Source organism: Thrips palmi, unplaced genomic scaffold (assembly GCF_012932325.1).
Source record: "Thrips palmi isolate BJ-2018 unplaced genomic scaffold, TpBJ-2018v1 HiC_scaffold_17, whole genome shotgun sequence".
In the NCBI taxonomy this organism is placed as follows: Eukaryota; Metazoa; Arthropoda; class Insecta; order Thysanoptera; family Thripidae; genus Thrips; species Thrips palmi.
Window position 1 is genome coordinate 12,104,512 of NW_023144626.1, and position 27,111 is coordinate 12,131,622.

Consider the following 27,111-nt stretch of genomic DNA (forward strand, 5'->3'; position numbering starts at 1 on the left):
TTTACCTAAATTCGCTGTATGCGTAAAAACTTTGACTGGCAAGCCGAAACTGTTCATGGCCGGTTCATGAGGGGATTGTTTGTCGATTCAATCATGTTAAGAGCATACTGTGTCAAATTTTCAATCACCTGGGTCAAATAGTATGGTTTATATGGGCTTAAAACTAAAAAAATGCTACTTTACGGGGTAATTTCGGACATACAAACGTCACGCCAGGGAGAGTGGGTATGTCCTGAACACTTCCAATTTCGCAGGGTTTCAGTGGCGGAAGCTGAAGAGCTCTTCTGAAAGTTGAAGATAATCCAATAACAACGATAATCCTCAATTGTTACAGCGGTTTCTTTGTAAACTTCGAATTTCATGAAAATGGGGCAAAGCTACATCTTTAATACTTAGTTTTTTTAAGTGCGTGTTCTACCTTAGTGTCAACGACTGTTTTGTGATTAATTTTCTTTCATGTGACATGAGAGTAGCCCTTGGCGAATGGCTGCATAGCTCGCCGGCTTACTATGCAACGCTTTCCACTGAGCCCCTGTATCTTCCTAACCGTACGCACGACACGACTACTTGCCTTTCATATGCATGTATGTGATCGTATGTAATCTTGTAGAGGCAGATTTAAGATTCACTTTCGCGTAATAACCCGCGTGGAAGGATCTGTAGTTTAGGCTACACTGGAAAAATATAATTTTTTTTGTAATTGTCTATTTAGATTTAAAAGAGAGATTTCTGTACTTTAAATACAATTAAACTGTTAATTGAGTACATAAAAATGTAGTCAAAGTAAAGATAAAGTATAGAAAACTATAGTTAAACTGTATAAAAACTACCAGTTATTTCGGACAACTATAGTTTTTGACCCCAGTTTGTCCCACTTGACTATATAGTTCAAAGTACAGTTTTACTGTAGTTTATTTACACAGGTAGACTTGGTTTAAAAAAGAAAAGAGACTGCAATTTGAATTTTGCGGTCAAAATTCAAAAATAGTAATTTTCGAGCCCTGTTTTGAGGAAACTCTTCCTCCCTCCCACCCCATGGGTAACTGAAGTTGTGCTGATTGTGTTTCTTGGGTGAATGTTGCCGGGAGTTGAACCTCGGACACTTCAGTTGCGAAGCAGAGGCCTTGACCACTGCTCCACTGAGCTTCCATGTGGGACAGGGCTTGGCCACTCGACCACATGGAAAGGCCTGCTATCCCCAGGAACTAGAGTGCAACTGCAAGAAAAATACAGTTTTACTGTAAACTGCTCTGTACTATAAGTAAATTTTGCAAATCCAAGAAGTAATTTGTATTAAGTTTGCCTCTGAAACAAAAAGACCATGAAGTGATTTAATTTAGAGTGCCTTTTCAGTCTTATTTTTCAACGACAGGAGTCGTTACCTTTTTAACTTCTGAGACGTTCTGGGTCAAGACGCTTCCTAATTTTTGTTGCGTTTAACATTCAAACACCTGGTTATAATGAGTTTGATGCTTCTTAACTAGAACTTGTTTGTCATCTTTGTCAAACTAGTGACACATTGTGGTTTGTTGATTTCCACGATTCCTTGTCACATAATACCTGACCAATATGGAACGTTATAAAATAATCAAACAGATTACCAGATGGTGTTTTAAAGATTTGGTTACATTCAGTCATGTGTTTTTGTTTTTGCTTTTTTTTAAATTTTAGTTTAGTTGTGTCTTCTAAAAGTCTCCAATGTCCAGTATTTCAACGTAAACTGTTGGTCTGCGCACTTATAACTTCCGAGGCTCATACATTATAGAGACTAAAACCAACCTTTATAGCTTGAAAATTTTTTAAAAAAATTACTAAAATTTCTAAAAAATATATCTATTCCCATCCTAATATTCTATATTTTAGTTACATTTTATAATTGTTTCTGTGTCTTCATATCAAATTGCAGTGCTTGACTTATCTTTAAACCATGCCTGAAATGCGAAATTACTGCAAATTGTAGTAAACATTCAACTTGCTTGTCATTGTGTATAAAAATGTGACCAGAAACTACATTTGCTTTGTGGATTGTGCTGAAGATACAAGTGTAGGCAGATCTTCAGTAGTAGACTACAGAATTAAAGAATTAATAACTTCCCTTTAAAGTACAGACCGTACTCAATACCTAGTTAACAAATAACAGTTCAGATAGAGTGCAGTTTTAAAGCACAGCAACCTTCAGTTCCAGGAGCAAACTGTACAACTGTACAAGTTCTGAAGTTTGTTCTTACAAAAAACTGCAGTCAGCAACTGCAGTTTTAGCACTGTAGTTTAAACTGTAGTTTCACTACAGATCCTTCCACGCGGGAAAGTATGGCCCGAGTTGCCTGTGAAAGCTAATCGGTCAAAAACTAACAAATAGAAACGTTCTAAATGGCTCTACTAGTTCAACCCACTATTTCTGAAATCGAACTACATATGAGTGCAAAACATGACTTAAAATTATGTATGAATGACCACCCCTACCTTACTTTTACATCTAAACCCTTACGAATTTCTCACATAATCATATTAGCACTTTAGAAAGAGACAGTGATCGATTTTGGGACCAAAATCAGAACGAAAAGTCGTTTTTTCCAAGGGTGTCCGAAATTACCCCAAAACACGGGGTAATTTCGGACACTGCTTCGGACCCTCCACCGTAAAAACGGTGAGGTGCAAATATTTGAAATAAGCGCCAAATCGAAGCTAAAGGTGCGTAGATGATAAATTTTAACCCTCAAGTCCATGACAGCACCACAACTTTCACAATTTCAAAAAAACCTCTCAAAAGTGTCCGAAGTTACCCCGTTTCACGGTACTTAGTAGAGCGATTCTCACGTTTCGGGGTAGTTTCGTTTCTTCTGACTCCTGTGCCCAAACGAGCGCAGATATCGACATGGGGTTTGTTTCTGATGTTAGGGGGGGCCATTGCCCACTAAACGCACACATTTCGAAAAGTTCACGTTCGTTGGATTGGTCTACGTAGCGTTTAGAATACCCCAAATGTAACTTCCGGGATTGTCCAAAGAGAACATACTCGAACTTCCCACCCCCAGTGTGGCGGTGGGGTTCGAAAATGCTGCCAACTGTCGATGCGGATTCGAAGCTTGGCATGTCTCGAGCTGATTTCAACCGAAGACCAATACGCCAGACTTCTTTCAAAGGTACTTATGCTGCAACGAAAAATGTCCTCCGTATATTCAATTTCACTACACAAATTTCGAAAAGGCAGCTCTGGACTTCTCCCCAAGCCAAACTTTTAACTTTCCATACCACAAGCCATCAAAGTGGAGTCCCTGGGATATAATTGCATGGGTCGCGGAAATCTAAGATGCTGTACACGGTCTCAAAGCGGGCTAGAGCATTATAAAATGGCGTGTATCAACAATTACCTGTAACTTCCGTGGCACCCTTTACCCAATGTTGCAGCAGCACTAGGTGAAAAAATTTTCCGCTTAAATGTCGGGCTCAGAGTATCATTTGACCCTGGAACGACTTTTACGCCCCAGCAAGCCCGAGTCAGCCGTTAAAGCCGATTTTCACACTTTGTAACTTCCGTGATAACGTTATTTCCGTGATCAAAACACCCACTAAAACGTATGGGAATACCTTATGGCTCATGTTTTTAGGAAGGTAGTACAAGGTCTTTACTATAAATACCATTGCCATAACTCTAGTATCATCCAGGACCCCAATAATCAGAAAAACTGAATTGGATATTTCTCACTTTCGGCAAATCAGAGACGCCAAAACTACCCCGAAACGTGAGAATCGCTCAATAGACAGTTAGGTTGTTCGTTTGCAAGTGAATCGGCTATAACTAAGCCTATTCTTGCGCTTAAAACCTTACAAAGTATTTTGAGCATACATAATAGAAACCAATTTTCTTTGTTACACAAAGAAAGTATTTTTCTTTGTAAGCTTACGTATGCTCAAAATATTAACAAACTGCTTTTCTTTGTAAGGCCTAAAATAGGTTGTAAGGTTTTCACAGTGCACATTTTAACAAATGTACACTACAAATCCAAAGGTCAGACTTCTCGCCACTCCAGAGGCGAGATATGGAAGTCTCGCCAAGTTTTGGTCAGATCTAAAAGCCTCGCCAAAATTTGGTCAGACATAAAAGTATCGCCACAAAACGGTCAGACACAAAAGTCTCACCACAAAATGCCGAGACTTTTGTGTCTGACTACGGCTTTAAGGCCGTAACCGTCCGGCGCATTGCGGCCTTTATGTGACGGGCAGACACAAAAGTCTCGCCATTTTGTGGTGAGACTTTTGTGTCTGACCGTTTTGTGGCGAGACTTTTATGTCTGACCACATTTTGGCGAGACTTTCAGGTATGAAGTCCTTCCATCTAATTTGCAGTGTAACACATTTCTCAAGGGAACGTGACACTTCGTCACGTTCCTTACACGGTAAAAACGATACCTGGCTTTCCCAGGAGCCCTATGGCGAAGACATTTTCCGGGCGATTTCCAGGGGCTTCCTGGGAAAACCAGGAACCATTTTTACCGCGTACAAGAGAGTAAGGTTAAGCGGGTGGGGACTGACGCTTTCTTGGATGCTCTCAGATGCCTGGAAAATTGAGTTATAAAAATCAGTTTCAGCCTTGGAACCATACTTTTGTGAACAAGCGATTGGGCGAATTTCCGATCTGAAGTCAATTTATGGGCTTAGTCTCGTTATCATGTTGTATTTCTTTCAGGCTCGTCGTCACCTTGGTCAAATTCGATGACGCGAATTTTAACGCGGAGGAACGTTACTTTACGATTTCAGCAGTTTTCAATGTTCTCTGACTTATACCTAACAATAAGTCTCGTATTCACATTAATGCGCATTCATGAGAAGCGTGCTTCGCTGCACGAATTTTCTTTTGAATTCCGAAACTATTATTAGACTCCTCGTCACCAAGGAAGTTATCATGAATGCATGTGTCAGGAAGTGCCCTAGGCACTAAATTATCATTTATCACAGCAAGAGGTAAAATCAGTATTCTTAAAATGTTTTGACGTTTAGACTTCATTGAGTCTTCAACTTCAATTAACTTTTTTTATGAAGCTGCTACATTGGCAAAGCGTCGGGGCTTCTAAATCAAGGACGATAGTCTGAGGGCTTAAGGGGGGACCCTGGTGAAACTTTCAAGTAGGCTTCAAAATAATCCCAGGAAGTTGAAACTTTGCTTAGTTATGAGGTTCATTATGGTGAGTTCCCAAAATAAAATTCAATCCAAAATGTTGAACGGTCTCTGAGAAAATTGGCTTTTTAGTGTTTTTTGGAGCGTTGGGGAAAAATCTTCCTGCGTCTTTCATTGGGACGGAAAGTCTTGAAATTTTTTTTGGGTTATCCTAAAGATGTATAGAAGAGATTTTAGTGACGGAATTTTCAAATTCAACTTCTGTCCTGAGATATGAGTTTTCAAATTTCAACATTTAAAAAAAAATGATTTTTTCCCTTTTTTCAAACTTTTAGGTGTATTTTAAAAAAAGGTAGAGCTGATATCAAGATTCCGTCACTAAAATTTGTCGACAAGTCATCATTGAATAGAGTCCATGCAAGACGACTCATGTAGGTGTCAACCAGGAACGCAGGAAGTCTTTCTACGACAAAATTTTTTGTCGACTAAACAAAGCTGTGAAGTTGAGTGTAGAAGCCAACGACAACTGATCTCAATGTTATTTCCTTCGAAATGATAAAGAAACTACCCACTTAGCTTAAAGGGGTTCAACCTGTTGAATCTGAAACCTTCTATGCACATTTTTATCTATGAACTTTGAAAATACTGTTTTTTGGAATTTTGGCGATTTTTTCACCAGGGTCCCCCCTTAAGCCGTTTCGGAGGCATCAAACTTAGCATCAGCAGGTGGCACCGCTCTAAGATCTCCAATTTTTTCTTTGCAGTCCAATTGATATGCTCATCGTCCGTCTGCATCCAACGGGACATCTCAAGGGCGTGATGGAAAGCACAAGTAACTGCCTCGTGCCAGTAACTGCCCCAAGCCTCCCTTAGCGATTTTTATCGTTTATTTGACATTAATTGAATGAGTGCGTACATGGGAAGTATAGTCTAATATTTGGCCATCCTGCTCCATACAGTAACACATGCGCATTAACGTGAACATTCCATGTACACTTTTTTTTACAGCATACCTGTTGCTGTCAAGAAGACAAAAATTAGTGCCAACCTTCAGGTTGAATCTTTACACTTTCAGCCTCGCTTAGACATTGCCACCAACTGAAAGCACGTACCATAATACGATCAAAATTATGTAGAGCTAAACGGAAAATAGCGCAGTTTGAGGGGTCCTATTCAAAAGATCTTATCTGGGCATTCCCCCCAAGAGGAACTTTTCTTAAACGCAGGCGAATTTCTCTTAGTTTGATCATCTGATACAGCTACATATCAATATTATTTGTAGTTTAGTTCACGTAAATCTGATCCATGAAACCAAAAAAGCCTGTAGAAATAACTTCCGCTTTCTGTCGTATTTATCCCAAATGATCAAGAAGAGTGAAATTTGCGTGCGTTTAAGATAAGATTCTGTTGGGGGGAACGCCCAGATAAGATCTTTTGAATAGGACCCCTCGAGTTTATGTCTCTAAAAAGTTAACAAGCAAGAGACAAAGGTCAATATCAGGCTGAGAGTGTCTAGGAGTGAACCACGTACAACTCTTCACACGGCAAAAGTACCGCCTGGGATTCCCAGGCGCATCACTGAAAAGTCAAAGGACGGAATTCATTCCATCCTAGGGGAAAGAAAAAAAGTCTCGCCAATTTTTGGCGAGAAACAAAAGTCTCGCCATTTTTTTGGCGAGAAACAAAAGTCTCACCATTTCTTGGCGAGAATCAAATGTCTCGCCAAAATATGGCAATAATTGCAGCCCCACTCTATTTGATACTGGGAAATATATCCCAGTCAAGATCACTCCGGTAAACACATCACTAACTGCAGTCTTTCAATTACTCAAGTCGAAAATAATACAGGAAGCTATCACTTTCAGTTATGAAAATATTAATGTAAGGTTATATGATGTGAATTTGGTTTGCGTCAGCAAAGCGTTGCCCAACTATTTACTCTTTTTGTCATCGTTTAAAAAGACATTGGTCCAGTGAGTCAGATCCTAAAAGGTCTCTTTCAGTGTCCATGTAGTTAAAGATAATGTCTTTAATAAGAGGCATAAACAAAGCGAGATCCATGATGACACAAGTTCTTACTCACTCCTTTGACTTATTCCAATCCCCAGCTAACCTTGCTGCACTTGGGCATTGTTGGAAGTTCCATGGACAGAACTCTGTTAATAAACTCGAGGTAAGAAAGTTCCGTGCACTATCTAGCACTCTCCGTTTCGCCGTCTCCACTGGACAAAACGCCAAAACACAGCAGCACCACTTTAAATCGCGAACACAGATATAATAAAGAAAACATTTTAGTGAACAGACAAGCAACACAGCAACAAGACTGCCATGTTGAATTTCATTTGTTGTCCTCGTTGTGTCGTCTGCTACAGTAGCATTTGTTTTGCGGTAGTGCCAACCTGCACTGCCTTCCAGAAGTAATTTTACAAAAAAAGAAAAAAAATTATAGGTTGGCACTACCGCAAAACAAATGCTACTGTATGTAGCAGACGACACAACGAGGACAACAAATGAAATTCAACATGGCAGTCTTGTTGCTGTGTTGCTTGTCTGTTCACTAAAATGTTTTCTTTATTATATCTGTGTTCGCGATTTAAAGTGGTGCTGCTGTACTTTGGCATTTTGTCCAGTGGAGACGGCGAAACAGAGAGTGCTAGATAGTGCACGGAACTTTCTTCCCTCGAGTTTATTAACAGAGTTCTGTCCATGGAACTTCCAACAATGCCCAAGTGCAGCAAGGTTAGCTGGGGATTGGAATAAGTCAAAGGAGTGAGTAAGAACTTGTGTCATCATGGATCTCGCTTTGTTTATGCCTCTTATTAAAGACATTATCTTTAACTACATGGACACTGCACTGTCAGAAAATTCCGAAAAAAAATGGAAAAATCATGGAGTTTTTCCGAAACTTCTGCATGGAGCTCTCCATAAATGCAAATTCTGGGCTTTCTCCGAAAAATTTCGGAATTTTGATCAAAATTGCATGCTTCACTATAACAAAAACACGAAAAAAAGGTTTGCAACGAGTTAAAATTTGAGGAAAAGGTGAACCCTACTGCTTGAGCTCCGTTTTCATAATATAAAGAGAAAGCTACAGGATATAAGTCAAGTGAGCTCGAATGAGATTGTCCCTTCTTTGACCATTTCAGACCAAAAAATGCTTCAGCGAAATCCTCTTTAATATATGTGACAAAAGACTTGCATTTTACCTTCCATTTGGACCCAAGGAATGCTCCGAAGAACATCTGTATAAGCCCTGATAAAATCCCTCCGAAAAAAATGGAAAATGAATGGAGTCTCCATGTACGTGATTATAGGGTTTTTCTCCATAAAATTTCGGAGCTAATTTCTAACAGTGTGAAAGAGACCTTTTAGGATCTGACTCACTGGACCAATGTCTTTTTAAACGATGACAAAAAGAGTAAATAGTTGGGCAACGCTTTGCTGACGCAAACCAAATTCACATCATATAACCTTACATTAATATTTTCATAACTGAAAGTGATAGCTTCTTGTATTATTTTCGACTTGAGTAATTGAAAGACTGCAGTTAGTGATGTGTTTACCGGAGTGATCTTGACTGGGATATATTTCCCAGCATCAAATAGAGTGGGGCTGCAATTATTGCCATATTTTGGCGAGACATTTGTTTCTCGCCAAGAAAAGGTGAGACTTTTGTTTCTCGCCAAAAAAATGGCGAGACTTTTGTTTCTCGCCAAAAAATAGCGAGACTCTTTTGTCTCACCAAATTTTGGTCATCAGTCTGGCCATTCAATTTTCAGTGATCATGGAAAAAAGGGCCTACTTTCCAGGCACCGCCTGGGAATCCCAGGCGGTGCTTTTGCCGTGCAGTTTTCAAAGTATGTAGGCCACTCAGCGGTACGCAACCTCATGCCCTGCAGAAGGTGGATGCAGATGAAGTAAAGATTTCCGGCGAAGGACAGGAGGACAAATTTGGTGATGGCTTCGTCCAGTGTCCTGGTCAAGTCGGCTAGCGAGTTGTACGTTTCCCGCAGTTGACGCCATACAACATTCGGAAGATTCTAAAATCAAATGTAGACCGCACCGTGTTCAACGTTATATAAGATAAATCAGAAGCACAAATAATGTGATAAGACGGAGGTCGAGGAGTTACAAGTTAAGTCGCAAACACTGTCAACTCAAGCGTCGACATAGTAAGGGAAGGTAGGGTACCATGTGACTTTGGCTTTTTCTCCCAAACGGCTTGCTATCCAACAGCGGTAAGAACTGTCACATTCAAACGAATGTGACAATGGTACCCATCTCGGTACCCAAGGACACATGTCGTGTCACATCCAAACAAATGTGACACCCATGTACTGTCACATCCAAACAAATGTGACACCCATGGACTGTCACGTTCGTTTGAATGTGACATGCCCGGTCACATTAAAATGAACGTGACACCCCATATTCCGAAAATCATGGTGTGTTGCATTCAAACGAACGTGACAAATGCGGCATGTAACATTCAAATGAATGTGTCACATTCGTTTGAATGTGACATGACATGTGTCCGTACCACGTGTCACATTCGTTTGAATGTAACAGTGCGCCTGCTGATTGCGTGTCAGACTTGGGGTAATGTGACCAAGCGGTGCGGTGTGTCACATTTGTTTAACTGTAAATTTTCGCCGTTTGTCACGCTCAAACTAACATCGCCGTTTTCACGTGAAAACGAACGTCCCGAGGTGCCCCACTCTCCCTTACAAGAGACGCCGCAGAGGGAAGAACAAGCGATAGTTACTCAGACTTGCGCCTTGGGCGAAGAGGCAATCACTGTCGCCTTGGTATTTTGAGCACCAGTGATCGCCTCCCATCCCACAGTCAACAGCGGTCAAAATTTTGCAATACCCGCGTCTCTACATTATGTGGCAAACCTATTCCCCGACATATCTGCGAAAAGGTTTTTTGAAGGAACCGACGGTAAGTGCCTGAAAATCGCCCTTCTCTAAGCCGCCGCTCTTAGCCCAAGCGCTACGTAACTCAGGCCGACAGGCGCTGATTTTGTCCCCCGACACGTGACTGCACTGAAAAACCAAACGTGGTCTAGACCGCATCATTGGTGTGGTCAAATGGATGCCATTTTGACCGCATCAGTTGGTGTGGTCTAGACCACGTTTGGCCACGTTTGGTGTGGTCTAGACCACACCAAACGCCTCAAACGTGGTCTAGACCACACCAACTGATGCGGTCAAAATGGCATCCATTTGACCACACCAGTTGGTGCGGTCTAGACCACGTTTGGTTTTTCAGTGTGGCTGCTGCTCACCCGAGAGCACTGCGAGAAAAGATCACGGTAAATCCTGTACTGATTACTCCAGACTTCACCGTACTTTTTTAACAGGCAATACCGTGGTTTTTTTTTACAGGCAATACCGTACTTTTTTTTACAGGCCACGCCGTACTTTTTTTTACAGGGAATCCCGTACTTTTTTACCCGGCGATCCCGTACTTTTAATACCAATTAAAAACTGCTATAATTTTGTTTAGTCGGTTGATCCTCTTTTTCCAAGTTCCTGATGTACGCAACTGCTGAAGTCGGGCTCATGGACCCCCCTCCCGACCACTCGTTAGAAAGGTCTTGACGAGACCTATCGAAAGGTTCAATAAAATTTTTCAGTCGGTCGACCCCCTTTCTTCAAGATCCTGATGTGGACAATTCTTGGAAGGGGCCTTTGTTGGGACCAGATCTGGTCCTTCCTACGGCATGGACTGTACGGAAGAACGGTAACTACTGTTGAAAGACTTCGGAATATTTTGTAAAACAAGTACGGTAAATTCTGTAGACTGTACGGTGGATACTGGTTTTTGAAGTACGGTAAAGTTTGGCAAAAAAATTATCCAGGATTTACCGTCATTTTTTCTCAGAGTGAGTGAACCAAACGGGGTGTCGGCGTCGCGCAGCAATAGTAAACAGTTCAGTCTACAGGTGGCACTTCGTCTGGTTTCGTAGCCACGCGCCGTTCCCGTCCTAGCGGCGATTAAGTTGACAGGGGGCGTTCACTGTCCCCTGCACACTAAATTACAATGTAGGTTTTTCTGCGCGCTAATGCACGAAATTAAACATGCACTTCGTAACGCACGAGTTAGTGCGCGACAATGCACGAGTTCGTGCGCAAGTACTCTACAAATCGAAGAGCGTTCATTGTATGCTCTAACTGGAGCATGCCTGCAAGCACGCTCTAGCTAGCGCATGCCTGCCAAGCATGCACTTATTAGTGCATACATGCCATGAACCAGGGATCCTTAACTTAACATTTAACTAACACTGCTTTCATAACGTAACATAAGACAATGTCCGCTAAAGGTTAAGGTAGTTCGCGCGGGGCATACTAGTCAAGCGAGAGTTGAAATTTTAAAATTTGGTTTCCAGACCATAAAAAAATTATATAAAGGCCCCATCTATTTTTAACTTAGAAATCAATTCTTTGGGGACCATCTAGGCAGCGGCAAAGCGAAGAAATGATTTTAAGCTTTTAATTTAGTTGTGCACTTGACTCCAGTGTCGGCTGCTAAAACCGCGTTTTTATGTCTTTTCTCTCAAATAAGTCCAGTGACGCGCTATTTTCTCTCTTTCATTTCATTAAGTAACTGGGAATACGATATGTATGCTTTTTATCGGTTTGCCTTTACTCCAAGCATTTTAAAAACGAAATATACCAGGTTCGGATGGGCAACATAACCCTACTCCCATAAGCGGCAATGCTATTTTCGGCTACTTTCAATCGCGGATTAACACTGATTTTGCCCGGTGTCCGGGTTTGAAACTTTGCAGGTGGTTAGATCACTCACTATCCTAGGAGCCTACTCTCAAATTTTCAACTCTTTCTATACACTATAGCATGGTCGCTCGAACTACCTGAAGGGTACGGACTTAAAAAAATAACTTACCCTTTTGGAAAGATGTTAGAAGTTAAGGGTAATAACTTTAACTCTTATGATAACGTTATGATGCCCTTATGGGGTAAGTTAAGGATCCCTGCACGCTTCCTGATGCAGGCAACTCCCTATCCCGTATGCACTAGATGCATGCTTCAGTTAGCGTGTACGTGAGCAGTTCTCGCGAGATGTGATAATTTCGTGTCCTCTCTCTGGTTCTTCCAACCTAAAGTCGATTTTAACCGGGTCTTTTCCTACCTTTATGTTTTTTGACCTTGCGGACAAGGTACAACTCTCATCAAGATGAAATTTTGCCTCCTTCCACCGTTAAATTGCAAGTTTTACCCTAGAATGTAATTTCCGTGGACACTTTTTGATGTCCTACGCTCCAGATTTGGGGCTTCCCGCCTTTACTACAGCCCAAGGGAGTATGAGAAATCACTTTCGCTAAGTGCATTTTGTTCTACGCAAGTGAGGCTACGTTTTGACGTGTAGAACGTATCTCTCGGGTAAAATTTGCAGACACAAGATGATTCCGAAAATTGTCTTCCACAACTAAAATTCAAAAAGTCTAAAATCGGTTTTTTTGGGACGGTTTTTCTACCTTATGTGCGACCGTTCTGAAACTTTTCTCATATTGTTGGTGCATTCTTTCTACACAATTTGCAAAGTGGCGGAGTAATGTGGCACCATTAGAACGGAAAATATAAAGTTAAATAAGTTCCAAAGCGGCGAAAAAATTGGCCTAGCAAGCAATAAGTGTAATTTCCGTTCCACCCATTGCTTGCAGACCATTCAAAGTTTTGATTGCGAACCAATCCTTGTGTGTTTGCCTTGTGAACAAGTTGTTCCAGTAAAATTTTGGTTCCGGTGGCACTTCTGGTTTGGCTTGTACACCCCATTTTATGCAATAATGTAATTTCCGTGGACTGTAATTTCCGTGGACAAAATGAGGTTTTCGTTGCGTTTCACGTGATTTTGGCCTCGCAAGGGGCCTCAGCTCTAAAGTATGTCGATATTTTTCTGTTTTAAACCTCTCTTATGGAGGGAATGCCATCCTGGAGGGAAATGGGCATGGGGAATGGGAAGGCAAGCTGAGGAAAGTCGTGGCGTAGTTTAACACAACATCCATCAGGTTAAACCCGCCGCAAGTCACAAAATGGACCCAAACGAGCAGCGAGCCGACTTTTTGCAAGAGTCTAAGCTTTCGACTCCACTCATCAGATTGGTCAAACAATGTATTTTCTGGACAACCAAGCGGTTTTATGCTGCTTTGTTCGGCGCGGCCGGCATACTGCCTTGACAGTTGTGACTGCGAGTCAGTGAAACCGTTCAACGTTGATTATTCAGATCGGAAAGCTTAACCGAAAGCTTAATGTCTTGCGAAAAATAGGCTCGCTGTATTTTGGGATCTACCTGACCATTTAAGACTTGCGGTGGACTTAACCTGACCGATATGTTAAGCAACATGACGTTTTTCCTAAGCTTTCCGTTCGAATGCTAAGACCCAGTTTATCAAATAAATTGCAGCAATCTGTTCCTCAAACTCAAAAAGAAATCTTTCCGAATAGGTTAGTAAACGTGGGTGCCAGATATGCTTCCAGGAGGGCTAAATAGACCGCACCGCGAGCGGGCCGCTGTCTCGACCCGCCGATCAACTTTTCCTCAACTGATCGCACCCATTATTTAATATTTTCCGAACATAGACACGCAGGAACTGATCAAGAGAAACTTTCCTCCGTTGTCCACTCTAGGGCCCATCATTTGCCAAGTGTGAGAGGTACCGCCTGGGAGGTAAACACTATGCAACCGTGGTCAGAAGAAAATGAATTCACAGTTGTTCCCGAGACAAGGGAATTAAGCCGGGAGAGGTGGACACCGGACCCAGTCCTGCTCAAAGAGGCTGTACTAGGGTGCCCCCCCATGGGGGGGGGGGGGGGGGAATGTACACCTCGTCTCATACTGGTCACACTACGAGTGGGACCTTGTAGCCGCACGAGGTTCTTCTCCGCCAGTATAACGTGGCACCCCAGTAAGGACGGCCGTGTCCCGTTTGGCAGTGCACGCGGGCATGTGTCGGGCCCGAAACGGCATACGATCAAATTGTGGTCTAGCCCGAAATTTTATTGTGAGGTACGCAACATGGAACCAGAATACACAGATGTGCAGGGAGCTGCCTAAACTGCGAGGCGTTTGCGTTCGTATCGCACCTATTCTAAGGGCCCATTAAAATGTAATTTCCGTGGACAGTTTCTGAGGCTGTGTAATTTCCGTGGACGGCAAAAAAATTAAAATTGCGATATTTCCTATATTATTGGGGTGATAGCTCGCCCCGATGAATCCATGATCCCTAGTGATGTTCTTAACAAGATAAATGCAAAAAACCCGGTTTCAATTGAACTTTTTTTCAAAAAGTTTCAGGGCCCAAAATTAACCATTTCGCGAGAACTGCTCACATGGCATGTATGCACTTCTAAGTGCTTGCTTGCCAGGCATGCGCTAGCTAGAGCGTGCTACTAGCAGGCATGCTCTAGTTAAAGCATACAATGTACGCTCTTCGATTTGTAGATTATAGAGGTTAGGTTCTAAGTAAGGAATTGTCCGATCAGCTCGATTTTTGATCTGTAACGCTTGTTATGCAATGAGTGTTCGAACACTGAATTCACATTTTTATGGTCACGTGTTCTTTTAATTTTCAGTTTTTGAATTACTTCGCATGACTTGAATCAACAGGTTATGCCCCCTCCCCCCTTAACGTGTGTCGCGCAGTTGCGTTGGTAGAACCGGAGGCTGCCCCAGTGATGTCATGGAACACCACAGCTTCCTCAGTAGACGGGATTGCTCTGCTCTGAGAATGGTCATGGAACCCGAAAGAAGTCTTTTCGAATGGGTTTCGATTAAGGTATTTCAAGGTGTGGAAACAAAAGCAAGAACAAAAGCGACCTTTTTGCAGAAAACAACTCCCTTCCAAGTAGAGTAATGCCATGTGTTTGGACAGGTGTTGTTGGTTCAGATGTCTGTCTCTGCAATGTCCGCGAACACTGCTGTTTCATAAGGCCTCAAAGAACGTAAGTAACCTAGAGCGATGCAGGTGTGAGTCAGGCGTTCTCAGGCTGAGGTTGGTTTTTTGTATCTAAGATGAATACCAGACCGACTGTCCGTCGAAATACGGCAGGTATGTGACACCATTGTTTTTCAAATGACAGTGAAAGTAAGACCTTGCGGCAATGACAGGCTTTAGGGATAAGCGATTTTTATTGCGTCTCCAGTGGCAAGAGTCAGTTTTTCACTGTCTCAAGAGGCAATGAGTCGGCTTCGTTTATCGTGTCAAAGTAATAATAATACCAAAATAGGCGAATCTGTCATTCTGAAACGTGGAAATTTAACAGCCATTGCCGAAATTTGGCGATAAATGTTGATTGCCGAACACTCATCAAAACTACTACATGACAGTTTAAACTGCAAAACTCTCGTCTTGCACTTTAAACCGCAAGATCACTGTTATCCTCAGTGTGATAATGAGCTCATTTCGAAAGCAATACAATTTTTGTTGCATTGTTATTGCAATGTAAAAGTTATTGCATCGCAAGTGGCATAAATATTCTGTTGCTCGAACGAATGTTATGTCTTTATCACATCAAGATGTGATAATCTCGGCCAAAACCGGCCATATCGTAAAAAACCAATTGCATATTTGGCGCGATGTTTTTTCATTGCTGCCACAGATACGATAATTTAAAGGAATTGCGTTTTCCTTTTTATCACTGCTAATTGTATGAAAAACATTTAAAATATCAGTAACGTTGGGATACCTCTATTTTTAGGGCGCTGAGGGAAATAGAAAACATAGGGTTGACGAGCTTCAAATGCTAACGGAGAATCACCGCCAGAGAAAACAAGCAGGCTGGCGAATATTTGTTTTTACTGTGTGGCGTAAATTTTGCATTCTTCGACAGTTCTGCATGGCGTTCTCCACTGGAGCTGTATAGCGGCAATCCTTCTTCATTTCCCGCAAGACATTAATGCTGATATCGACGAGACCGGCGTCCGTGGGTCTCCACCGGTAATGTTACATGCCACATAAGCTTACATCATTGGCTGAACGATAGCAAAGCGATGAAAAAGAGGCTTTCCGTGTCCATAAAGGTGTGAATGTACACTGAAAAAATTGTAAGTTAACGGAAAAAAGTTCCACCAAACTTTTCTGGTTTAGAGACTGTCAAAGACTACAATCAAAATAACGCAGAACGGTTGTAAAATTTTGTACTTAGGCGTAACTATTGGTGTCATTTCTAAAATTGACGTGTTGGTACCGCACAAGTTCAGTGTCCATAAACGCAGTAACATTTTTCGCAAAAATGTGTCATTTCTTGTGTTTTTCTTGCTAATCTAAAATGTAAGTTTAGAGGAGGCCGTCATTCTACCAACCACTGAAAACTTAAATCGCACCTTTATTGAATAGGGTACTTTCGTAGAATCCTGAACCGGAAGCAAGCAGACCAGCAGACGCCAAATTGGCCGGAAACTAACCTATCTTCGGATCCAAACCTATAGCCGAGCTGTACAAATATTGCTCGCGAAACACATGTGCACTGCTAACAAGTATCAAACAACTGTTTATGTTCAAGTGTGGCCGATACGATCGACGAACGTCTCTTTCCCATGTCAAGTTTGGATCTACTTCCGCCAACATGGCGTCTGTGTGCTTCCGGTACAGGGATCTACGAAAGTACCCTATTGAAATTCTTGCTCGGCAGTCGGCAAACAGTTCTGCCCTCTTTCAGTAAACATTTTTCGTTTGCGGTGCGGAATCAGACCACTCCCTTTGAAACTGCCACCATTTTCACTGCAAAAAATTCCGTACTTTTGAACGGAAATGGTACAGAAATATAGTACGGAGGTACGGAGAAAAGTACGGAACGTTCCGTACTTTCTCCATATGAACCCATGTAAATGGGTACGGGAAAAAAGAACGGAACGTTCCGTAGTTGGCAAGTACGGAACGTCCCGTACTTTTCTCCGTACCTCCGTTCTATATTTTTCTGTTCCATTTCCGTGCGTAAGTACGGAATTTTTTACAGTGTTCTAAGCGTGAGACAAAATGTCTCACAACTACAAGTGTGAAACTGTCTCACAATTGGATTGGCAGAGTATATGTTAAAAGAGATGACTATTAGTTGAACCAAATTTGAATCACGGCCGCACACTAAATGTCTTATGTAGTTTATTGTCCATAGCTATGGCCGTTTTTGTACATACAGAACTTATGTACAAATTTGTACATAAATTAGGAACAATATTTCCATATTGTGCTTAAGTATGTAAAAAATTGTACCTAATTTATGTACAAATTTGTACATAACTTCAGTATGCACAAATACGGCCATAGTTATGGACATAAAGCGACATAAAGTCCATAAGCATTTAGTGTGCGCACGACTTTTCGTTCGTAAGCTACGAATGCGATTAGGAAGTGAAGTTCAGAGGCTCCGGCCTCTCCCTCCACTGCCCGCTGTGTGTCTCTCTCTGTCACTCTCCCAAAACCGCAAAAGAAGAAAAGGGAGAGAGAAGGCGAAAGAAGAGTGAACTCTAAGTGGGAAAGGACAAAATTGTATACAGCCTAGTTGTGTCTTTGTGCACTTCTATACTGCATGCCAAATTATCTCCAGTCAACGCTCAAAATAGGCTATTATGTTCCTAGATTGGAGACAAGTTTGAATCTACTCTGGATGTGCGTAAAGACCCAACTGCGCTGGATGCAATATTGCCCGCTCCCATGGAGAGTGTGGACTGAGGAAGTTAGTGCTCTTATATTCCTTAAGGCGGTCTGTGAGTTCATCATACTTATCGCATTTCTGTACACTGTAAATGCTACGGCCTCTTTGTATGCATACCAAAATTTCGTCATTCTTCTGCTTTCTCAATGACGAAGGGCAATTTCAGTCCACTGCAAGTGACTCTTGAGAGCACATCCTGAAAGATGCAAAAATTCAGCCTGAAACGTAACAAAATTGCATCTGCCACAGGACAAATTTTATTTTCGTCCAGGGGTGAGATACAATTTTTCACGTTTCAGGCTATTATTATATGCATCTTTCAGGATGTGCTCACAGAAGTCACTTTTGCAATGGATAAAAAATGGCTCTTGTCATTTAGAGTGTTAATTGGTATTTTCACCTAGAAGTATGCCGAACTCCGCATTCAAAGAGGCCGTAGCATTCACAGTGTGCGGAAGGTGCGTGAAAGGAAGGTGCACTGTTTAAAAATTTACCGTTGTCAAAACAGTTAAAACCTGTTATTTGTTAACACAATAATAAACCGTAATTCTATTGTAAATTGTATGCTACGGGACGTTGAATCGTCGTACCTTTACCGTGTCTTTCCAAGGACTATGACGGTATTGACGGTTTACTGTTTTCACTACTGTTGGTTTTATTTTACAGTGTGGCAGAAATCAGTGTTTGAGGCTTCCTCCACGTAAATTTTACAAAACTTTGACTATCTTGACTTGCAGTGAGGGGTATCAATCACTGATATTTTAAGTGAGAGGTATTTTGATGATTAAACACAACTAAAAGTTTAATTTTGCTTCCCAGGATGTCATTGCTCAGCTACACGGTTTCTCAACTGAGCGTCATTCAGTGACCACTGAAGATGGCTTTATCCTTGATCTCTTCAGACTTCCTGCCAACGATACCGAGGAAACCAATTCACGCCCCGCAGTTCTCTTAGTTCCAGGAATTTTGTGCAACGCCGCAACATGGTTTCTTAACAATGACAAATCTATGCGTAAGTTGCAAAGTATAATCTAAACCCTTTTGTGAGAGGTGATTCAAATTTATGGCGGAAGCACTCTGCTTTATCTGTGTGTGGAACAGTTTGCCACTTGCAAGTGCAGGACGAAAAAAATCGTCAGTGACTACTTAAGAACTCCATAAAATGCACACTGTGCGAAAAAACCACAGTGAATCCTGGTTATTTTTTGCCACGATTTACTGTAGTTCAGAACACAGGATTTACTGTACCTGGCTACAGGATTTACTGTAATTTGTACAAGATTTTCCGTACTGCACCTCTGTTGCACTGTCAATCCCGTAGAAATACAGTAGATCCTGTTAAAAGAGTACAGTAAATCCTGTACTTTGAACAACAGTGGCAGATGTACTAGTCGTTACAGGATTTACTGTAGTTTTTTCGCACAGTGCAAGGCGAGAAAAATGAAAGAGTGATTCCGCAACTAATTCGCCCGGAAAAGTTCGCAAAAGGTGCTACGGGATGAGGATAGTACAATTTTGCCTTGATCAGATCCTTCGGAGAAATTAGACTTCTTTTCGATACCAGACAAAGTTCCACACTGGAAAAACGAAGATATACCTTTCGTCCTATAGGACCTACACCCAGAAAACCGTGTACGTGATTTTTCATGTAAAGGTTTTGAAGTGAAGAGTCAAACCGTGTGTGTCTGGTTCTCTTTAGCTAACTGATTCTGAAAATTAAGACCAGGATATTGAAAACGTTAGACAGCACAAGTCTAAAACGAGTTGAAAGAATTTATCCAAATCATCATCCGAACGCAATATAGGCAAAAGAATAAGAAGAAAATTCTGAATTCTTCACCGTAGCTGCTAACTAAGAGGCAATGCGCGTGGCATGCGTTCGTGGGTGACATCAAATGGACGTCATCGTGACTTCGTGTGCTTCACAATCTTAACTTCATTGTTTCGTCGTCAGTTCAGCCCTTCACCGAATGGCGTGAGATATATTAAAAGAAATAATGCAATTTTAGTTATTTTGCTTGTAGTTGTAGTGAGTTAAATTTACATCATCCTGATGTCATCATTCAGGAGGGTGCCTAAATTTTGACATTTTCTAGTCACTTGATGTCAATGTGACTTTTTTCTGTTCTTTGGGAAATGGCTTAACCTGTATATTTTTTCCTCTCTTAGAATATGCAAAGAAATGTGGGATTTATGGAGCACACTTTACTGCATGATACCCTCTTTTCGTAACACCAATTTCAGCACCAATGCGCAAGGGATTTTTGCACCACACAGTTAAAACGGAACCTAGTTTTCCCAGGAAACCAATAGTGAAGGCATAGGCGATTTCCAGGGACTTTCTGGGAAAACCAGGAACCGTTTTTATTGTGCATTAAACAATATAGTTGTGAGAAAATTAGAATTTTAAAAGACCTTTTCTATATTTTAACGTTACTTGTCTACTTCTCAAGGGTTTTAAGAGTGACTGACCGTAAATTCACATCATAAGTAAATAACAAATTTCAGAAAATGAAATCGTAAATCTACGAATATAGTTTTAGGGGAGTCTTGGGAAAGTAAGCAAATCGATGCCACAGACCAAACAGCGTGGTATAGGATGTCTTCCACTCCTGCTATACGAACTTCGATGTGTTAAGCTACCCTTGCAACACTGTAAATCCAAAGGCAATACTTTTAGTACCTTTTTTGGCGATACAATTGAGTATCGCCAATAAACGGCCTTACGGAAAAGTATTGCCTTCAAAGCGGCAATACACAAAAGTATCGCCAAAATTTGGCGATACTTTGGAGCATTGCCACGATTTGGCAATAAACGTCGAACAAATCAAGGGGCAAGACCTTGGTTTAATGCCGTGGTTTTGGCAATATCCAAAAGTATTGCCAAATTTTGGCGATACTTTTTGGTATCGCCGTTCTGAAGTCATTACTTTTCCGTAAGGCCGTTTATTGGCGATACTCAATTGTATCGCCAAAAAATGTACTTAAGTATCGCCGTTGCATTTGCAGTGAAGGCTTGCACAAAGGCTAGGCTTATGTGTTTTGCATTCGTTCATGCTACGCAAAGTCCGGTCTCCAGTTGTTTGCGCACACACCGCATTCCTTTGAGCACAGTAGCGCAGTGTGTACGAATTCTACTAAAATTCAGCATTGGGTTCCAACAGCGTACCTTCTTGCGAATGAGGGCTTTGACGTTTGGGTTGCTGCCGGCCGTGGAGTAAGATACGCCCGCACGCACACTTCACTCACCAACACCTCACGAGATTACTGGGATTATAGGTATGAGTCAGGTGATTGCTCTGACAAGACTTTTTTCAGTGTGCAAAAATTTCAATTTTGTCAGTTCTATCATAATGGTTAATTTTTAACTATGAAATCAATTGAAACTGCAAATGGGCACGATGCACATGAGATGAGCGATGAGCATAACGACCCTTGCTTCTTGTTGACTCTGCTTTACTTTCAGCTTCCACGAACAAGGGCTGTATGATGTCCCAGCGCTAATCGACTACGTCCTTGAGCACACACAAAGACCTAAACTGCAGTTTGTCGGCTACTCCATGGGGGCCGCCATGTTCCTCGTGGCCACAACCCAACTGCAGGCCTACCGGGACCGTGTGAGCCACGCATATCTGGTGGCACCTGCCGTCTACCTGACTTACTCCACCAGCCCCCTCGTCAGGTCGTTCCCTGTACTCGGGGTAAGAGTAGAAGTATGCCTGAAACCTAAAGGATCTCAAATCCTTGTGCATGGGATCCGCTGTCTCCGGACATTATACACTATACAGCTATACAATGTTTGGTACACCTTGTGAGTAGGCAAGATGCTGCACTGGAAAAACTAGTGTGATGTGTGCCACGTTTCTTGACGCACTCTCCCCAGAAAACGTTTCTTATGCACTCTCTGGACAGAGAACGTTTTGTCGTGCGGCATGCCTCTTTATGTCCCTGCATGGCGCAAAGTGCAGCAACAAAACGTTTTCACCAAGAAAGAGCGTTTCAACCAGGAGTGCATTACATAACGTCACATTAGTTTTTCCAGTGTGAAAAGCGAAGAACTCGCTCCCTGGTCTTGTGTGTCTTAGAGAGAAATAGATTAAGATCGCCCTGAAAGTCATCCTACCAACATTTTTAAGGAATGCGTATGACTCTTTTAGTCATTTTATTGAACATGAGCAATTCAGCGCTTTTAAAAATACCAGATACGACATATTTTGAGTCATTTCAGTTGACAACACTTTTTAATGTTCTTTGAGCGCTAGTCAGCTCAGGCGCTAAATGTTATTTTTACAATTATAGTGGACTCCCCCACAAAATATTGGACAGGTTCGCTGACCAGGCCCGAAGGCCTTGTCTCCATGTGAGGTAGAATGACGCTAAAGACACGTCAGAGAGGCTTATTCGGATTCAGTCTAGATGCTCCACTGTCCAGAAATCAACAACCAAATTGATCCAGGAAGCGGAAGAAGGGGATAACTAAATTTTGGCCACTATACAGGAGAAACCAAAAACTGTTAGCGGGGAAAACTAAAACAAAACAAATGAATGTTGCAGATGTAAATAATTTCAAAAAGCATTAGTAAAATTTTGAAGAAAAAACAATCAAAAGTTTAAGGATTTCTGCGACTTATCACTTTCCGCTAATGGAAAACAGAGCCAGCTCACTTTCTATTTCCTAAACAAAGAGGAATTTGGAGACAAGTCAAGTGGAACAATAGTCTGCATAATGTGTATGTTACTGTGGTGTATTTTTTGGACTTAGCTCTTTTTTTTCAAATTGAAATTCAAAATTGAGGGGGGGGGGGTGAGTTGATTCTTTTTACACTAGATTCATAAAAATACAAATTGAGTTATATCCTTTTGCCAATTTATCAAACGGACTCATGTGGACTTCGCTTGAGTTATCTCCATTTTCCAATGAAATTTAGACCGTAAAAGGGGTTAAGTTGAGTTAAACCCTTTCCCATGTGGATTTTCTCCTAAACTGCTTGGAATTCAGTCAAATAATTTGGTGTGATGATGTTAACCATTCTGAGACACAATAATAAAATAAAAACTCAAATTGAGGATAAGGCCAGTTATTCCCTTCTTCCGGTTCCTGGGTCAAATCATATCGTACAATAATGTTTACTTTCAATTATTTTTCTATGATCTGGCCAGGCATTAGACTATCTGCTGACACCTGGTGGGCTAAGTTTCGAAAATCCGGTGGTACGTAAACTTCTTGAGGAAGTATGCTCCGGCCAACTGACTGACGCAGTCTGCGCAGCTCTGCTGGGGACTCGTGCACCAGATCAGTCAGAGGTAAGCAACAACGTCTTCGCGTAAGACCACTTTCCACAGTTTTAAAGGAATATAAGAAAACATAGCATTATGTGCACAAATTTTTATACAAAAATAAGTCGAACAAAGACCCGTTATGCAAGAGTCATATTCACAAAGTTTAGCATGATAATTTATGCATCATGTTTATGCATGACTTAGGCACACTGGAAAAACAAACGTGGCGTAAGTCATGTCAATTGGTTTGACCAGTCATGCGACCGAAATTTAGGTCACACGATATGATGCGACGCCAGCTCCAGGGTATAAGGACCAAAACTGCGGTCACACTTCATAATTCAACATTTTCAGGCGTAACACTTTCAATTGCGACACGCATGTCACATAAGTATTCCAGTGCAGAAAGCTTTAATGTTTAGAGAAACAAAAACGGCCTTATACTTGAATATTCATTGATACCAAACATTATTGTTTTATCATTTCAGGAACAAGTCAAGTTCAACTATCAGTACTTCCCAGATGCGACATCAGCCAAGACACTCCTGCATTACAGCCAGGGCCAATACAAAGGTAAACCTATAAAAAGGTAATTGGTACTAGAATTTTTCCTTTTGAGGTCTTGAAAATGTTATTGAGTTCAGGAGAGTGGGCGCTAAATGCGACGCATATTCGGCTGACTAGGACCAGATGCACCTCGCGTTGCGCCTCTCCATAGACGTCCCCTATCCCCCATTGCAACACACACCAAAGGCATTGAAATCGTTTAAGACTTGCTTTTTAGGCACGAAGTAGCCTTATAGTATCCCCCAGGATTCAGCCTCGCTGGGATTTGATCGCGTGGCCCCTTATGCAAGTCAAAACCTCTCTGTACGATTTTGATGAGATTTTGCAAACTGGTACAATTCTGAGACGTGATTTCAATTCTGGAATATGGTTGAAATCTTAGTGATAAATTTTGAGAAAATTGCCGTCAAAATCACGGTTTCCATAGCAAAGCTCGACTCGTCAACGAAAAGGGAAGAGAGAGGGGGGAGCCGAGCCAAACCCAACCAATAGCATGGCTCCTTTTCGCTTGTGTACAGGTTACCCCAAAAACGGTCGCTTCTTTGAAAAAGGACGTTCGAATAAAAAACTTTCTGCGACCGTGATAGAACAGATGTAACAATAGCACAAGAGGGTTTTTTGAACGCAGTCTTTTCGTTGGCACTGCCTGATGAAAATTTTTAATGGGAATGTCTTTGCTCATGCGCGGAACAGTACACAGTCTTACCAACATGGAAACCTACACTCATTGTGAGTTTTGTGTTTGTTTCATTTTCAATGTGTATTTTCTACCACAAAATTAATCTGTACAAATTATGACATATATCTGAATATATTTTGAGGACACATGTTGAAGAAAAGATTTAAAAATATTGAAAGAATAGAACAATTTTTTCATTTATCAACTTTTTACTGAATCAATAAAACAAAATTGTATTTCTTACATTTGTCTTAGCTCTAGTTTTTGTTTGATGGTTCTTTTCATTCAGTTAGCACGATGACCACATCGCTCCACCTCGCGACTTTCAGTGCTCATGTTCCTCGAACAAGACTCACCTACGATTCGAAACCATCCCTCCTGAGTTTGTAAAGTTTGTCAAACCAACCGTCATGGTGTTGTTACGTTGTGAGTGACAACTATAACACAGAATTGAAGAAAACATGACTAGAGAACCGTAGCCTTTTGAAACAAGCCAAACAATTCAACGTCAGCAACAATGGAGGGGCAGTTTTAATGCGCGACTACTCGTGTTTTCGGCTTCGCTATTTTTGCAAGGGCGCAGACGCCGAGAAGATTGTTGATGACCCGCGAAAATTAATTTACTGCCTCCTTTCCCCCACGAACATTTTAATAATGATTGACTTCAAAGATGTTCCACTGTGGAATACATTAGCATTGGAATTTTCGAATTTTACGGCATTTTGATTTCTTTTTGTTACCAAGTTTAAATTTTGACGGGTGCCACATCGACCACATTGGTACCGCTGCCATTCGTACCCAAACCATCCCCTACCCCTTTTACACAGCTTTTTTCCTCTCTCCACACTCCTACACAATAACCATATTGACTTCGTGACTCCTAGGATTTCTTGAAATCGTATTTTTATAATTGCTTTCAGAACGATGGTTTCGGCAGTTTGACAACGGCATATTAACCAACCTTCAAGTCTACGGGTCTATCACGCCACCAAGTTATCCCCTCAGCAGTGCAACTGTTCCCACCTCAGTGTTTTACGGGGCTGACGACATTCTTGTAGGAGTTAAGGTAATTCGTTTTGACACGTGTGCCCCGCACCTTAAACACTTTCAAGGGTAGAAATGGTGAGTTGGACTTACAATAGGAGAACTGCTGGCACACTTGTACGACGTATGTGTGAGACTGGAGTTGAACATACAAGTGTTAGGCAGTTGCACACTTGGTTTGACAGAGTAAGATTCAGAGTGGGACAGGTCTTAAGATTAGGACCTTCAGATTAGGACCTTCAGATTAGGACCTCTCACTCGGAAAGATCAATGTTTCCAAATTTACACCTAAATGAGGTGCGGCTTTTAAAAATAACGATCTCAGCAAGTGTGGAAAGCAGATATCGCTCTCAAGAGAGCGAGAAAATTTACAGAAGCGTTTCTGTTCTCCTGGGTACGTCACTCTAATACTTGCACTGATCTCTTTGTTTCCAGAGTGCCGAGCAGTTAATTGAAGATCTCCCGAATGTCAAGCGCGCCGTCAAAGTCGCTGGCCTGACACACGTTGACGTCATGTTTGGTCGAAATGCGCGAGAGTCACTGTATGAACCTCTCGTGAAGGCTGTGGTCGAGGACTCTGTTTAGTCTAGTTCGGCGTCAGTAATAAATCCAAGGGGCCAGCCGCTCGAGAAATATCCCGAGAAAACTCAATGAAATCGTCGGAAATTTCGATGAAATCGTCGGACATTCAACTGAAAAATCTCATTAAATATCAGAGAAAATTTTCACTGGTCTGCCATCTTAAATAACAGCATTCCTGAATTTCGTTCCCTTCAAACACTATCACCTTTTTCGACTCCTTGACCCCAATTTTGAATTTCAAGACAAAAATAACGTGACGAAATAAAAATGTAACGTAATTTGAAATTGGGGCCAAGGAGTCGAAATAGGTGAATGTGCTTGTAGGGAGCGAAATTCAGGAATGCAGTTTACCGTCTTGCAAAGAAAGTCCTGGATCAATAGGACCGCGCACTGAAGAAATATCTTTGAAAATGTCAAAGCCATTTTCGTTAAGTTGGCGAACCCTGCCTGATTTTGTGAAATCACATAAAAGTTTGTAAAAACTTACCAGACGAAATCTCCACAAAATCCGTGGAAATCTCATATCAGTAGAAACCCCCGTGTACCCAAAGATGGCCAGTGGTTGACCCAATAAATCGCCCTTTTATTTCCCCTTCCAATATAAAACGTAAGACTGGGCTGAACATCAGGTGAATGTCGGCAATCGTCTCCCTTCCCTACACCCACAAAAATTATTTTTCAGCACGAGAGCAACACTTACTCTCGAAAGAAGAACTTTTTGCTCTCACTCGATACGAGAGCAATTCGCTCTCAGAAAATTCGATCCCGAGATGTACTCGGTTCGAGCGCAATGTTCTCGATACGAGATCCATCTGAACTCAATTGCTTTTCCGAAAGACGCATGTTCTACTCTCGCATTTTTAGCAGATGGTACCTTTACTTAAAAACATACCTAAAACTACAAGACACATAAAGGTGTCAGCTACCTTTTACGAGAGTCCAAAAACGAAGTGCGTATCCTAACAATATAGTAATAGGGGCTGGCTGCCGGGGCGGGCTGGTGCGTCAGTGGTGCGGCGCAGCCTGCGCGGAATTCAACAAGCACTCCCCGGTACAGCGCTAGCGGGCATAAACAATGGCACTCCCTCCTCGCGCGCGACGGCCTGCGCGCAACATTGACAATTCCTCCCCGCTTCAGCGCAGAGGCACCGGGTGCTCGCATTCCA

General features: G+C 41.7%; 2 protein-coding genes across 2 annotated transcripts in view; one reads left to right on the forward strand and one right to left on the reverse strand.

Moving 5' to 3' along the window:
- The window catches only part of LOC117644071 (gustatory receptor for sugar taste 64f-like), a 44,387-nt gene that overhangs the window by 5,729 nt on the left and 11,547 nt on the right, over nt 1–27,111 (reverse strand). Inside the window, exon 2 of the mRNA XM_034383256.1 lies at nt 9,002–9,156. Coding sequence (XP_034239147.1) covers nt 9,002–9,156 — 155 coding nt within the window. The remainder of the gene's footprint in view (nt 1–9,001; nt 9,157–27,111) is intronic.
- Nucleotides 15,049–26,091, forward strand: LOC117643705 (lipase 3-like). The gene is made up of 9 exons (XM_034382757.1): nt 15,049–15,191; nt 15,973–16,079; nt 18,613–18,805; nt 20,958–21,072; nt 21,260–21,494; nt 22,954–23,097; nt 23,562–23,646; nt 25,240–25,385; nt 25,799–26,091. Exons 1-9 carry the CDS (start codon nt 15,155–15,157, stop codon nt 25,946–25,948), a joined length of 1,212 nt encoding a protein of 403 aa, XP_034238648.1. The 5' UTR covers nt 15,049–15,154; the 3' UTR covers nt 25,949–26,091.

Bases quoted from the DNA above. Each gene is read 5' to 3' on its own strand.
- LOC117643705 (XM_034382757.1), top strand. From the start codon at position 15,155: ATGAATACCAGACCGACTGTCCGTCGAAATACGGCAG. The intron at 15,192-15,972 runs GTATGTGACACC...ATTCTTCGACAG, and splicing joins TGTCCGTCGAAATACGGCAG to TTCTGCATGGCGTTCTCCAC. The intron at 25,386-25,798 runs GTAATTCGTTTT...CTTTGTTTCCAG, and splicing joins ACATTCTTGTAGGAGTTAAG to AGTGCCGAGCAGTTAATTGA.